The sequence below is a fragment of the Chlorocebus sabaeus genome, chromosome 6, assembly GCF_047675955.1.
Source record: "Chlorocebus sabaeus isolate Y175 chromosome 6, mChlSab1.0.hap1, whole genome shotgun sequence".
NCBI classification, from domain to species: Eukaryota; Metazoa; Chordata; class Mammalia; order Primates; family Cercopithecidae; genus Chlorocebus; species Chlorocebus sabaeus.
This window is the reverse complement of record NC_132909.1, coordinates 58,899,704-58,914,857: the sequence shown is the minus strand read 5'-3', so window position 1 is coordinate 58,914,857 and position 15,154 is coordinate 58,899,704. Positions and strand designations below refer to the sequence as shown.

General features: G+C 59.5%; 1 protein-coding gene and 1 long non-coding RNA gene across 8 annotated transcripts in view; one reads left to right on the top strand and one right to left on the bottom strand.

The window, feature by feature from the left end:
• The window catches only part of PIP5K1C (phosphatidylinositol-4-phosphate 5-kinase type 1 gamma), a 65,270-nt gene that overhangs the window by 37,753 nt on the left and 12,363 nt on the right, over positions 1-15,154 (bottom strand). For all 6 annotated transcript variants that reach the window (XM_037994478.2, XM_007994792.3, XM_007994794.3 and 3 more), the window contains exon 2: positions 85-116. In XM_037994478.2, the coding sequence (XP_037850406.2) occupies positions 85-116 (32 nt within the window). The remainder of the gene's footprint in view (positions 1-84; positions 117-15,154) is intronic.
• Positions 505-13,338, top strand: LOC119622449 (uncharacterized). Of its 2 annotated transcripts, XR_005239067.2 has the most exons (5): positions 505-3,116; positions 5,122-5,233; positions 8,568-8,691; positions 9,473-9,636; positions 10,307-13,338. It is a non-coding gene; the product is annotated as an uncharacterized lncRNA (long non-coding RNA). The 2 variants fall into 2 exon arrangements; XR_005239066.2 differs by lacking the exons at positions 9,473-9,636; positions 10,307-13,338 and having other exon boundaries at positions 8,417-8,591.

Sequence of the window (15,154 nt, the reverse complement as noted above, 5' to 3'; positions counted from 1 at the left end):
CTCAGGCCACACAGCTTCTCCGCGGGTAGGGAGGAAGCGGTCAGGGTGGGGACCCCAGGCCCTTCGTCCCCTCCAGACACTCACCTCTGTTGGGGCCGCCTTCTTCTGAGCCAAACCTGCAGAAGAGACAAACCGGTATCAGACAGGAAACTGGGGACCCCCAGGGAGCCCTGGGCCCAGCCCCCGGCCCACCCCCTGGCCCCCCCGGCCTGGCGTGTGTAACTCCGCGTGGGGCCTGTCTCAAGGCTACACACACATGAAGACATGGACTGAGTGTGCTGGGAGGATGTGATGCGGGCGGGGGCCGCTGAGACCTGCCATGGTCACCCTGGTTGGCGGTCACTGGAGCCTAGAGCAGGGCAGAGGCTTTGCAGCTTCAGGGAGGTGGGCAGCCGGTGACACCCAGGCTTGGCACCCACCATGAAGGGCCTGGGGCTTGGACCTCCCTGGAGGAGGGGAGGGGAAGTGGGGAGCAAACCTCCCCCGGCTCTTGACCCCCTTCACGCCCAGACATCAGGTTCTAGGCAGTCACCGGCCGAGCAGGTCTGAACTGACCAAGCCCCGCTTCCCCAGAGGCAGGTGCCAGGAGAGGCTCGGGCATGGGGAAATCAGGTGCCAGCGTGGGGAGTGAGGGGTGCAGGCCCCTGCTGGGGCGAGGGCAGGCTGGAGTTGTGGGGAGCACCCAGCAGCACCCAAGCAGCTGCAGTCAGTGGGAGTTGGCCAGGGGTCCCTAGGGCTGGCGCCCTCCCCATCCCTCTCCAGGGTGAGGTTTGTGGAAGGATAAGGGAGCCTGCGAGGAGACCCCCAGCCCTGCCCTGGGTCCTGGGCCCACAGCCTCCGGTCAGCGCCTGCGGCAGGGCCTGGGCCGCAGCTCCAGAGAGGACGAGAGACGAGAGGGGCCTGCTGGGTTTGGCTCCAGAGATGATGACAGGGGCCTGCTGGGTTGAGCCAAAGCTCCCTCTACACGAAGAGGCTGGGACGAGGGGAACAGGAGAGACTCGGCTCCTAGGACCCAGGACCACATTCGCAACCCTGGCTCCCAGCAGCGGGGCCCTGGGGTCCTCATCTGGAGAATGGGAACGGACTCTACAGCTGTGATTACGGGCCCTGAGACCGACGGGAGATGATCCTGGGGGACTTGGGAGTCCGATGTCCTCACAGGGTCCTCACGAGAGGCGGCGGGCGGGTGAGTCAGAGAGAGACGGGAAGAGGCTGTGCCGCGGCTGTGAGGTGGGAGGAAGGAACCTGAGCCGACAGGTGTGGGCGCCTCTAGACGCTGGGAAAGGCAGGAAACGGATTCTCCTCTGCAGCCTCTGGTGGGCCCAGCCCTGCCCACAGCTTGACTCTAGCCCGGTGAGGCCCTGTTCTGGGGCTGGACTCCTGGCCCGGGAGCCCTGAGGTGGGAAGTGGTGTCGGTGACTGCAGGGAGCGCATGCACTGGCGTCCACTACGCGGGCCCTGGGCAGACCTGGCCTCGCCCTCAAGGGGCTCACGGTCCACAGAGGTGGGCACAGGGCTAGGTGTTTGATGTGGGGTGACAGGTGGGGTGCGGATCAGCAAGGGAGGCTTCCCTGGGCTGGTCGTGTCTGAGCTCAGTGCCGAACAAGGATGCCGGGAGAGCGGGAGGGATCCAGGCGGAGGGAGCCGCGGCGCAAAGGTCACACGGTGGCTGAGGCGGCCTCGCTGCTGCACGGATCACAGCAGCGTTCTCCAGGCTCACGCAGAGGCGGCTGCCTAAGGGGAGCGCCTCCCTGTTGGATTCCAACGCTGGCACCACCCGGGGCCCAGGGCATGGAGACAAATGTGTCTTGAATCACACAGGGCCTGTGGGGCAGGGCCGACTCCGCCCCAGCACTGCCTGTACCTTCTCACTCCATTCCCCAGTCCTAGAGGAACAGGCTGAGGGTCGGGGAAGGGAGGGCTGGCCAAGGTCCTGCAGCTGGAGGTGCTGAGGCAGGCCCTCAAAGGGGATTATTGAGAGCCCGTGGAGACGCTCGGGCTGCGCCGGGATGCGGGCAGGAGGGTGTGGCACGTGCCCTGCTCCGTGGGGCTCGGCCCTCTGGCTGCCTCGCTGCTCTGGGCTGGGCAGCAGTGCATTGGAACTGGTCTGGCCCTGGCTCCCAGGCCGGCTGAGGTGAGCAGGGGAGGCCAGGACATGTGAGGGGCCAACTGAGCGAGGTTCAGGGAGGTGCAGGCGGTGAGGAGGTGGCTGTGGAGTCCGGGGTGCAGATGGGGACCGTCGGGGATGGGGACCCGGCTAGGGGTGGACTGGCGAGAGGGGACAGAGGAGAATTTCCCGACACAAGAAGTCTTTCTGGACCAAGGCCTCACAAAGCCAGCAAAGAGCGCAGAGGGAGGGAGCCCCTCTGTTTTAAGACACAGAAAGAGACTGTCAGAGGGAGAGGTGAAGCCACCCAAGGTCACACCGAAGGAGAGTCAAACCCGGGCCTGGGTCATCGACGCCCCACCCTATCAGCCCTGCCAGTGCCCCTCGGCCCCCTGCGCTGCTCTCAGTGGGTGCACGGGAGACCCACATGTGTTCCATCTAGAGGCCGCGCCCGGCGACCACCCTGCCGTCTAAAAACACGTCCACCGCAGGCGCTGAAGGCGCTGAAGGCACTGAAGGCACGACTTTGCTCTGCTGCCCGGTCAGAACCGCCAGGGACCCGGCGAAAGCACGAGGTGGAAAACTTTGCTGGGGTCAGGAGCCTGGGGCAGCGGCAGGCCGGGGAAGGGGCCGGGGTCAGGAGGCTCAGGGCAGGCCGGGGAGGGGGCCGCATCCGAGACGCTGGTGGGGCCCTGTTGTCGTGATCAGTCCCCATGCCTGCCTGGGGGTGCGGGGTTGGACAGTGTCCCCCCGACGTTCACGTCCTTCCAAGAACCTCAGCCTGCAACCTTATTTGGAAAGACAGTCTCTGCTGATGTCATTGGGTAAGATGAGGTCGTGCCGGAGTAGGGTGGGCCCTGGATCCGCTGCTGTCCTTATAAGAGAAGCCGCTCGGAGAGGCCAAGATGCCATGTGGGGTGGAGGCGGGGAGGGCACCGCTCCTGCAGGCCCAGAGACGCCAAGGATGCCCGGAGGCACGAGGAGCAGAGGGGCGTGAAGCTTCTCCACGGTGGGTCGGGAGGGTGCAGCCCTGCCCACTCCTGGACCTCGGGCCTCTGGCCTCCAGAGCAGAGCCAGAACAAATGCCTGTTCCAGGCTTGCTGCTCCAAGCCCCGCCGTCCCAGAGACTTTGTCTGGGCAGCACAGGACCTCACATGGGGCGTGGCCCTCCAGTGAGGACCCCAGCCCTGCACGGGAGGGGCGTACTTCTCGAGGCAGCCAGAACAGCGGAAGGGTCCTCCCCTCGGGCCACCTGGGCGCCCTGCGGGGCTGGGTGGGCACCGGGCGGGCCCTGGAAGGAACTGGGGGACGGACCGGACCCGGTGCTCACTGCAGGGGCGGGGGCGGGGATGGAGGGAGGGAGGTGACTCAGGATTCCGCTGCCTGCGCTGGTGCAGGGAAGGACGGGGCTGCTCCTCTGTCCTTCCAGAGGACAAGGCTGGTGGCCCCAGGTCTCTGACAGGCCACACGGGGCCTGCTCTGGGCTGCGGGGGGCGGAAGGTGCTGGATGCTGACGTGATGTTTGGGTTGGCGCCCTGGAGCAGAACAATTCACGGTTTTACGTCCAGGGTGTGGGGGAAGGAAAAGAAGAGAGGGCAGGAAGCCAGTGGTGGGCCGGGGCGGGACATTCCAGACCTCATCGGGGGCCTGGGCGTCCCCCTGCTCGGCCTGTCTGGGGCCTCCCTGCCCACAGTCCTGACTCTACTCCCGAAACCGCCCCTCTGGGGCTCCCTCACACCCACTTGGGTGACTCAGCTGTTTTCCTCAGTGGCCCCGAGGCTGAGAGGTCACAGCCCTCGGGTCCACCCCTGCCCGGACTCTCCCAGGCTCCCTACTGCCCCGGGACCGAGTGGACACGGTGAGGCCCTCCAGACCCGGCTCTGCTGACCTCACCAGGCACCTCAGGGTCACCTGCCTTGGGTCTAGGCCCCTGCCTCAGTTTCCCTCCCTGGTTCCACGTCTTCACCTGCCCAACTCGCCTGAGCTGGCTGACAAGGGGGAGAGGAGAGGGGCGGCCAGCTCGGGCCCTGCTGGGAACGGCCCTGCACTGGGGGCCTGTAGGTTAAGGGACTGGCCGGGGCCGAAGCACCAAGGCGGGGGTGGAGCAGGACGGGGAGGGGATGCACTCGGTTGGGGGACCCCAGGGAAAATGTGGGGCTCCCAGGGCAGGCAGGCAGGGACAGCAAGGGGAGACCAGAGCCGAGTGTCCTGTGGAGGAGAGGGGACAGGGGAGGAAGCAGAGCCTTGCAACCACCGCCCGGCCGAGTGGGCAGGTAAGCACCATTTTCACTCAATCCTTGCCACGAGGCCCACTCCGGCACGGAGCCTGCCGTGACCCCCATGAGGGGCTGTCATGACATCGAGCTCTGCTCAGCCTGAGACGTGACTAATTATCTGCAGAATGAACCACCCCGTTTTCGAGGAAATTAGGTTTTAAAAATAGTCGGGGGAGGAGAGGCGCGCCGCGCCGCAGAGCCGGGAGGTGGCCCCTCTGAGCAGTTTCCTCTGGCCAGACTGAGGGCCCGAGGCGGGGGCTCTGCCGCTGGGGCCCCTCTCTCCCGGCCCCATCAAGGACCTGGCGGCAGTGCGACCCGGGCCTGCGGCACACGGCTCTGATCGCTGGCTGCACGGTGACCTCATCGGCCACCCCACCTCCCTGTGTGCCCGGGGCTTCTCTCCAAGCCTCAGTCTCTGCCTGTAAAGTGTGGCTGAAGCCAGCTCGAGCCCTCGAGGCACTGCCGTTCTCCACGGGGACACATGGCCGCCTCTGCACCCGCTGTTCCCTGGCCCGTGCCCGGTCTCTGCCCTGGCCCTGCCGTGCCCCCGGACGCCGTGTCCCACACCAGCCACCTTTGCACCCCACCGACGCCACCCCATCCTGCAGACCAGCCTGGTCCCTCCTGGTGACCCCGGGGACTCCCTCAGGATGGGGTCTGCCCTGGGCTGACAGCCTGGGCGTTTGTTGACTGACTCATGGACTGATAGATACCTGTTCCTCTTCTCTCTGCACACAGGCCTCTGCCAGAGCTTCCTCTCCACATCTGTCTGACGTGGACACTGAGGCAGCGAATGACTAAACTGCGGGAGGAGGCGGACTGTCAGGCTGGCTCCACAGGAAGACCCAGAGTAAGAATGGGGATGGAGAGGCCTGGACAGGTGGCCGGAGGAAGGGAGGCATTGCAGTGAGAGGAAACAGGGCGCAAGCTAGGCTCACTGACAGAGCGCCGCATGGCAGAAGGCCCAGTGAGGGCAAGCTCAAGGGTGGGTAGAAGGCACCTCGACCCACGTGGGCACCTGCAGGGTCCCGCGACAGCAGGTGGGACAGGCACAGTGGTGGCCTCATCCCTGCATGACCGAAGTCCAGGCCCCCGTGGCTGGGAGAAGGAAGTCCCAGCCCTGGAGGCAGTGAGGGTCAGGGGAGAGTGGGCAGCGCCCTGGAAGGTCCAGGGTGAGGAAGCTGGGGACAGGGGGGCCAGGGAGAGCTCAGGGCAGGGGAGGGGTTCTGGGAAAGGGGGCCCACCCACCCCGTCCCCACTGCAGACAACGGTCTCCCCAGGCCCCACTACAGCCCTGCAGGGTAAAGACCAGGCCCTGTTACCCCACCAGACCGTGCGTGGCCCCCTCCCTGCCCTCCACTCCTCCCTCTGCTCCAGCCACACGGGCCCTCGCCGTCCCTCCAGCACGCCAGCGCCAGCGCCACCCTGCGTCACAGCCTCTGCATGAGCGGAGCCTCTGCCTGGCCTGCTGGTCCCAAGATTCCCTCAGGGTTTGTTCCTTTGCTTCACCCCAGACCTGGCTTAAACATCACCCCCTCAGAGGCCTCCCCCAGCCACCCTGCGCCAAAGAGTCCCCTCCTCACTGCCCGGCACATGGCACCACCTGGCATATGGCTGTTGTCATCCCCACAACAGGGGGCCCAGGCCTGCTCTGTCACCTGCCCCTCCACAGACTCTGGCAAAGCTCTCTGAGGGCAGCAAGGGAGGGCCAGTGAGAAAGTGGCGGCACTGGGACCCAAGTGTGTCAGAGTAGCACATGGGGCCTGCACCCCTGGGTGGGGCCGCTGCCCAGAGGGTAGCTGCTGGGCGCCCAACACAGGTGCGGGTTCACCATGACACAGCAACCCGAGTACATGAGGACAGCCCAGGCATGGGGTCCTGTGATCCTGCAAGCAGGAAGCAACCCCGGGCCAGAGCTCATGGTCACCTCCCTCATTCGCTGGACAACCCATCCTCTGGCCTACCGCCGTGAAGGCCTCTGACCACGGGGCCACAGGCCCTTTTGAGGACCTGCCAGGAAGGCCAGGCTGGGCAGCGGCACTCCATGACACAGGCTGGGTTGGGGAACAAGAGGGGGCGGGGCCAACCCTCAGCTCTGGTGAGGCTCAGCCCAGGACCCAGTGGACAAGGGCAGGCCATGCGAGAATCTTCTCTCGCTAAACTGCAGAAAGGGCTTCTGTGGCTGTCCACAGATGGCTGCGATGCTTGGCAGTGGTGTGACTTGGGAGGGAAGGGACAGCACGGGCGTGAGGAAGGCTGGCACTTCTCACTGTGTCTCTGGGAACCTGGGCCATGACGCTCAGAGACCGGCTCCCTGCAGAAAAGCCGGGTGGCCCCAGCTGTTCCTGCCATCCCAGTTGAGGGCTAGATAGGCAAGTGCAGGACAAGCTTGAATTTCCTGCCACTGCTGACCACAGCCACGGGACTAACCCCAGCTATGACCTACAGAAGAACCACCCAGCTGAACCCAACCCTAATAACAGAATCGCAAGCAAATACATCGTTGTCTGAAGCCTCTATCTGGTGGTGGTTTGTTACACGGCAATAGCTGACTGAAACAGATCTCAGCTCACTGTAACCTCTGCCTCTCGGGTTCAAGCAATTCTCTTGCCTCAGCCTCCCCCGAGTAGCTGGGACTATAGGCACGCACCACCAGGCCCAGCTTTTTTGTATTTTTAGTACAGACAGGGTTACACCATATTGGCCAGGACGGTCTCGATCTCTTGACCTCGTAATCTGCCCGCCTCGGCCTCCCAACATGCTGCAATGACAGACATGAGCCACCGCACCCAGCCTATCTGTGGACTTCTTTGGAACAGGAGGAGTTACAGTTTTTAATCCCTTTGTCTTACTTGGATTTCTTACATTCAAAGGAGCATTAATAATCTGTATAATGGATTATTCAGCCATGAAAAGGAATGAGGCTTTGAAGCAGGCCACAGCACGGATGCACCTTGAAGACGTCATGCTCAGCGAGAGACACCAGACACAAGAGGCCATGCAGTGTGTGACCCCATTTCTACGAAATGCCCAGGACAGGCTGATCCAGAGAGACAGGGAGGGGATGCGTGGGTGCTGCGGCTGGGGAGGGATGGGGAGTGACAGCCACCGGGCACGGGGTTTGCTTTCGGGGTGATAGAAATGTACTAGAATTAGTGGCAGCAACTGAACAACTCTGAATACGCCGAAAAGAATTTACTCAGTTGCAGTAAGCAAGCAGTAAGACGCTTTCAAAGGGTGAATTTTGTGGCAGTGAATTATGTCCCAGAAAAGCAAAATGAAGATGCAGATCCCGTTAGTTGCAAAAGTATTGCCCAGTGACACACACCATCTGGAACCTTCTTCAAACTCTTGTCATCCCCCAGGGCCTCACAGTTTGCTTGTCTCTAAAGGAGGTCGGGGGACTTGGTCAAGGCTTAACCAGAAGGGCAGCCAGTCCTGCAGGCTGGAGCTTCTCACACTGTCTGTGCCTGCAGGACTGAGTTCACTCTTTCTTTTCTCTCCATCATAGACCAAGGCTTTTGTAAATCGCAGTAAACACCAACTGCCAAGGTCTGAAAGGCTGGTGCCGATTCTCGGCTTCTACTCCTCTCTCGTGTGGACTGGGATGGACAATCCTGTCCACGGCGGCACCAAACGGCCCTGCCTCAGGCCTCTTCTCTCTTGATAGGAGTGTACCAACATGCGAACAGTTTGGGGGCCTCCAGGCACCCCCAAAGCCCATGCAAACCACGGTCCCCCCCTCAGCACTTAGGGCTGGATTGTTCTCTGGGCTGGTCACTGGGGTTGTCCTGGGCACTGCAGGGTGCTGAGCAGCATCCCTGGCCTCTACCCGCTCCATGCCAAGGGCATCCCCCAGCTGTAACAACCACAGATGTCTCCAGACAAGGCCCAGTGTCCCCAGGGGGCAGGATGACCCCTAAGTGACGCCCCAATGCGCTGGCCCCTGAGGTTAAATCCTTGGGTGAGAAGTTCAACACGGCTGCAACAGCAAACATCTGCTCCAGGTGCCAACCAAGCTCTCCCCACGCAGAGTCGCACCCAGCCTGACCAGGCAGCCACTCCTCAAGGCTTCATCTGACACATGGGGAAACCGAGGCTGGGAGAGGTGGAAGGATTCCGACACCGCTGGGGAGAACGCACACGGCCAGGCTTCCTGCGTGATCGTCTCTAACCTCATACAGGCCTGGCATGGTAGGCAATGACGTCCCTGTTTGGGGACAGGAAGCACCCGACTGACGGTCCCCACCGGGAAGTGACGAGAGACGTGAACTCAGGTACCTGCCCGGCCCTGCAGCCCCAGGACAGGTGAGTCGCCGTAAACTGTCACCCGGTACATCCGCGGTCCCGGGCACCCACCCCTCCCAGCACACCCCGGGGAGTGGCCCGCCTGAGCCCTGTAGTGTTTGGGTTCGGTCAACCTTAGAAATCACAATGTTTTGGAGAAAAACCTGGGTTTCTCGAAAAACAGGCCGATCTAGAAATAAAAGGCTGCACCATCACTCAGGCCCGCCTGCCACGCTCGCCTCTGCCTTTGTCCCCCACGGCCCGCTCCCCGGCGGCGTGTGGCCAGAAGGCGCCTATGGACATCTGATCCAGCTGCCACCTAATTCATGATCACTGTCTGACAGGCCGGGAAATGGGTATTTGGGGAAATCTACGAAGTTACCCAAAGCCAACACTGAAAAACCCTGTGATCCCATCTACGAATCCAGAAAAACCTTCAACGAAATTCAATATGAATTTCATGTCCCCCCAAAACACTACCAACAAAGGAAAAAAAGGAGAGAAAAGGAGACTGCTTCTACTTTAAAAAGAAATGTAAGACCAGGTGACATGGCTCTAGCCCTTTGGGAGGCTGAGGCAGGAGGACGGCTTGAGCCCAGAAGTTTGAAACCAGCCTGGGCAACATAGTGAGCACCCCCATCTCTACAAAAAAAAAAAATTAAATATTAGCCAGGAGTGGTGGTGCACACCTGTATTTCTAGCTACTTGGGAGGCTGAGGCAGGAGGATCACTTGAACCCAGAAGTTTGAGGCTGCAGTGAGCTATGACTGCACGACTCTCTCTCCCACCCAACCTTGTTCAGGTCTGGATCAAACGTCACCTCCTCAGAGAGGCCCCTCCCTGGTCACCTTGCCCCCGCTTGGTTTACTTCTCTCTACTCCTTGGATCCTCTGAGGCCATGAGCCCAGGGCAGCGACCTCATCTTTCCTCCCGCAGCAGTGCAGGGAGCACGAGCATGGCACGTAGGTAAGGCTGCCTGTGATAGCGTCCTCCTCCCGGGAGTCCCACGGAGGTCTGGGTCCAGGGCACAGCGGGCTTGGCTCAGGAGGGAAATGGAGTTGGATGGAGTCAAGAGCCTGGGGACACAGGCTGCTTCCCGTCTCTAACCACTGAGCCGCCCTGGAACAGCTGGAGCGCGGCGAGGAGCTGGCCAGAGACCCGCTAGCCCACCTTTGCCGTGTGGGGCCCGCACCATGAGAACCCCACAGCTTAGTCATGCAATCGTCCCAACAACTCTGTGACGGAGGCACTGTTACTGCTCCCATTATGCAGAGGCAGAAACTGAGGCTCAGAGAGGTCAGATCGCTTGCCTGAGATCATGCAGCAAAAATGTGAGGGTGGACACACCTGATTCCAGGAGGTCAGGCCCCAGGCTGCGTCACCACAGCAGGGATGGGAGGAGAGTGAGGAGGAGCCGCGTGGGGGAAGGACGGAGGGGCCTCCCAGGCAGAGGCACAGACAGTGCGGAGGCCCCGGGACAGAATCGTGTCTGGAGAGCTGGGATCCGTCCGGGCACAACCGGAGAGTACTGTGCAGAGCACAGCCAGCCCCCACTTCCCCCCGCCCCCGGGCAGTCCCACACCTCCCCCACGCTGGAGCCCCCTGGCACCCTGGCCAGTGATGACTCTCTCTGCAGTAGGCGCGACCCCCAGCACAAGAGAGGCAGAGCAGACGCTTCGGTTCCTGGAGCACCGCCCACAGCCTCCTGGCTGGGAAATGGCTTCTGTGTCACCCACTGGACCTCAGGATGCCTCAAAATAAAGACGGACTGATAAGAAGAGCCTCCCGCTCACAGCGCGGCGGTGGTAACCACACCAGTCACGCATGAGCACTTCTTTGCCTTATAATTAGAGGCATCAAACAAGATGAGCTCATTGCCACCCCCTCACCCCCCACACATCAGCCAGCACACGATCTCACAGCACTCACTGCACAGATGGGGACACCTGCTGCCTGCCAGGATCCCTTTGGTCCCGGGGGCAGGGCCGACCTCCCTCCCCTTGAAAGTGGGCAGGTCTCAAGCCCTGCTTTTGGCCAATCACATGATGCAGAAGTGACACGGGGCGGGGCGGGGGGGTGAGTTCTCCCATCAGCCTCTGCTCTCTTGGGATCCCTCCAGTACGATGCTGGGGCCAGGCTGGACAGCAGCAGTGACGCAGAGAGAGGCCTGGGAGAGGAGGCCACCAGGGTGTGCCAACACCAGCCAGATGCCGCTGCCTAGGTGATCCAGGCCAACAGCAGTGATGGCGAAGAACCAACCTGCTGAGCCCAGCCAAGCCTGGGAAACTGACAGCAAAAGCATTGTGGTGTGAATCCTCTCAGTGTGGCAGTGGTCTGTTGCATAATCCATGACTCCCACCACAGACGCACCCAGAGCGGGACCACCACCTGCTCAAGGTCACCCGGCACGTAGGGCCCAGGCAGCAAAGTCCCAGGCGGCTGTCTCCCTCTGAGCACCAGGATCTGGTTCCCTGTGACCCACCAGGAGAACTCAAGCTCTTAGTGCTACGCGGCTTCCACCACTGCAGACACGTCATTCAGCAGTCAGGGCCAGACACGTGAATCTTAGAAGGTTCCGAGTTATTTCTGGGTGTGAGATGGGGGAAGGTCTCTTACTTTGCAACTTGCATCATTTGATGCTGTTTGAAATACATATTTTGTCATTTTTATTTATAGAAATGAGGCTTTTCTCAAAGCATTAACACAGTCAACTTGTAAAACAGGCAAAGGAGAAGAAAACAAACAGTGTGAACATCTGAGAAAGACGCCCAGACCCCTCTAATGATAAAAGACGTGATATGAAACCGGCTGCCAGCAATGGGGGCGGGGGACGCAGGGGGTCCTCACACGGCCGGGGTGATGCCAGTGTCAATGGGTTCACCCCCGGGGGCAGCCTGGCAGCATTTCTAATGTGTGTGCCGTTGGCAGCAACTTCAATTCTAGAACTTTCTCCTGAACTTCAGCACAGGTAAAAAGACAGGTGTCTCGCTGATTACGTGGAACTCATAGGGTCCTACAAGGACTGTCTAAAGCAGGGGCTGGCAAACCACAGTCCAGGGGCCAAATGCAGCCCACTAAAGGAAGTTTTCTTGGAACAAAAGCCACAACCATTTGGTCACAAATCGTCTGGCTCCTTAAGTGCTAAAACCGCAGCGTGGAGAAGCCGTGACAGAGGCCACCTGGACCACAAACCCTAAAATGCTCATCTAGATTTTTTTTTGTAGAGACGGGGTCTTGCACTGTCACCCAGGCTGGAGCACAGTGGTGCCATCATACCTCTGCAGCCTCCAACTCCTGGGCGCAAGTGATCGTCCTGCCTCAGCCTCCTGAGTAGCTGGGACTACAGGCGCCACCACGGCTGGCTAATTCTTTTCTTTTTCAGAGAAAAAGGAGGTCTCGCGTCGTTGCCAAGGCTGGCCTCAAACTCCTGGGCTCAACGGATCCTCCTACCCTGGCCTCCCGAAGCAGGGGTGAGCCACCGTACTTAAGAGTAAAAGCTGAAAAATTTACTACTCAGCCCTTTACAGCAAGTTTCCTAGCCAGGCAGTGACTCACACCTATAATCCCAGCACTCTGCGAGGTTGATCCTCCTAAAGGGCGAATCACCTAAGGCCAGCAGTTCGACAGCAGCCTGGCCAACATGGTAAAACCCTGTCTCTACCAAAAATACAAAAATTAGCCAGGCGTAGTGGTGCATACCTGTAATCCCAACTACTCTGGAAGCTGAGGCAGAAGACTGGCTTGAACCCGGGAGGCATAAGTTGCAGTGGGCTGAGATCACGCCACTGACCTCCAGCCTGGGCGACACAGCAAGACTCTGTCTCGAGAAAAATAAATAAAATAAAGACAGATCAAGTGAACTTCATCAAGACTTTTGTGCCTCACACGACACCAGCAAGAAACTGGACCTGTAGAATGGCAGAAAGATTTGAATCATCTGTATGGTGAGGGCCTCACATCTAAAAGACATGAACTCACAAATCAATAATAAGAACCAGGCCAGGCAGTGTCACACCTGTCATCTCAACTCATCTCAACACTTCGGGAGGCCAAACAGGGAGGACGGCTTGAGTCCAGGAGTTTGAGACCAGCCTGGGCAACAGAGCAAGACCCTGTCTCTACAAAAATACAAAAATTAGCTGGGGGTGGTGGCAGCACCTATAGTTCCGGCTACTTGGGAGGCTAAGGTGGGAGGATCACACCACCGCACTCCAGCCTGGGCAACAGAGTGAGAGCCTGTCTCAGAAAACAAGAAGCACAGACAACAAGAAGAGCTGGTGGGCCGGGCGCGGTGGCTCAAGCCTGTAATCCCAGCACTTTGGGAGGCTGAGACAGGCAGATAACGAGGTCAGGAGATCGAGACCATCCTGGCGAACACGGTGAAACCCCGTCTCTACTAAAAAATACAAAAAATGGGCCGGGCGCGGTGGCTCAAGCCTGTAATCCCAGCACTTTGGGAGGCCGAGACGGGTGGATCACGAGGTCAGGAGATCGAGTCCATCCTGGCTAACACGGTGAAACCCCGTCTCTACTAAAAAAATACAAAAAAATAGCCGGGCGAGGTGGTGGGCGCCTGTAGTCCCAGCTACACGTGCGGCTGAGGCAGGAGAATGGCGTAAACCCGGGAGGCGGAGCTTGCAGTGAGCTGAGATCCGGCCACTGCACTCCAGCCCAGGCGACAGAGCGAGACTCCATCTCAAAAAAAAAAAAAAAAAAAAAAAAAAAATTCCAAAAAACTAGCCGGGCGAGGTGGCGGGCACCTGTAGTCCCAGCTACACGTGCGGCTGAGGCAGGAGAATGGCGTAAACCCGGGAGGCGGAGCTTGCAGTGAGCTGAGATCCGGCCACTGTACTCCAGCCCGGGCGACAGAGCGAGACTCCGTTTCAAAAAAAAAAAAAAAAAAAAAAAAAAGAAGAGCTGGTGAAGATGTGGAAAAATGAGGACCCCTGTCTGCCGCAGCGGGAATGTAAGACGCTGCAGCCACTGTGGGAAACAGTCTGACAGTTCCTCAAACCGTCCCACACCAGGTTTCTGTGGCCCCACAATCCCACCCTTGGACATCAACTCAAGAGAAGTGAAAACCTCCGTCCACACAAAAACTACGCAAATGTTCGCAGCGGCACATCCACAACAGCCAAAAGGGGGAAGCAGCCCAGGCATCCATCGTCAGGTGAATGGGCCAGCACAGCCCGGCCATCCACACGCTGGAGCAGGACTCAGCCATGAAAAGGACGAGGCTTTGACACAGGCCACAGCGCGGACGCACCTGGAGGACGTCACGTTCAGCGAGAGGACACGGAAGTGTGATCCCATTTTCCCACTTTTTTTTTTTTTTGAGACGGCGTCTCGCTCTGTTGCCCAGGCTGGAGTGCAGTGGTGCGATCTCGGCTCACTGCAAGCTCCGCCTCCCGGGTTCCCGCCATTCTCCTGCCTCAGCCTCCAGAGTAGCTGGGACTACAGGCGCCCGCCACCTCGCCCGGCTAATTTTTTTTGTATTTTTAGTAGAGACAGGGTTTCACCGTGTTAGGCAGGATGGTCTCGATCTCTTGACCTTGTGATCTGCCCTCCTCGGCCTCCCAAAGTGCTGGGATTACAGGCATGAGCCACCGCGCCCGGCCCCATTTTCCCACTTCTATGAAATGCCCAGAAAGTGAGTGAGGTGTTGTCAGAGGTTGGAGGAGGGGTGGCAGTGACAGTTAATGAGCTCTCCATGGACAGCTTTTGGCTGAGAATATTCTGGAATAAGACGGGAGGGCTGTACAACTGTGAACATACTAAAACCTATGAACACATGTACACGTTACAAATAGGTAAAACGTAGGGTCTGTGAATTATATCCCAATAAAGTAGCTATTTAAAAAGAATTTAAGGCCGGGCGCGGTGGCTCACACCTGTGATCCCAGCACTTTGGGAGGCCAAGGTGGGCAGATCACGAGGTCAGGAGTTCGAGACCAGCCTGACCAACATGGAGAAACCCAGTCTCTATTAAAAAAAATACAAAAATTAGCCAACTGTGGTGGCACATGCCTGTAATCCCAGCTACTCAGGAGGCTGAGACAGGAGAATCTCTTGAACCTGGGAGACAGAGGTTGCAGTGAGTCGAGATTGTGCCACTGCATTCCAGCCTGGGCGGCAAAGACTCAGTCTCAAATAAAAAAAGACTAAGTAAGAAGTCCAAGTGCAAAACAAAGTGTATGTCCCAAACACAGGGCAGGAAAGGAAGCAAGGACCCACAGGGGCAGGGAGCGGTGAGGGCCTGTGGGAAGGGGACACAGATGCACATACACGCACACACGTGCACACATACGCACACATGCATACACACACAGATACACGCATGGACACGTGCATGCACATACACACAGATACACGCACACACACACGCAGATACACGCACACACGCACGCATGCAAATACACACGCACACACACACGCACACATACACGGACACATGCACACACACGCACAGGACACTTGCAGGACA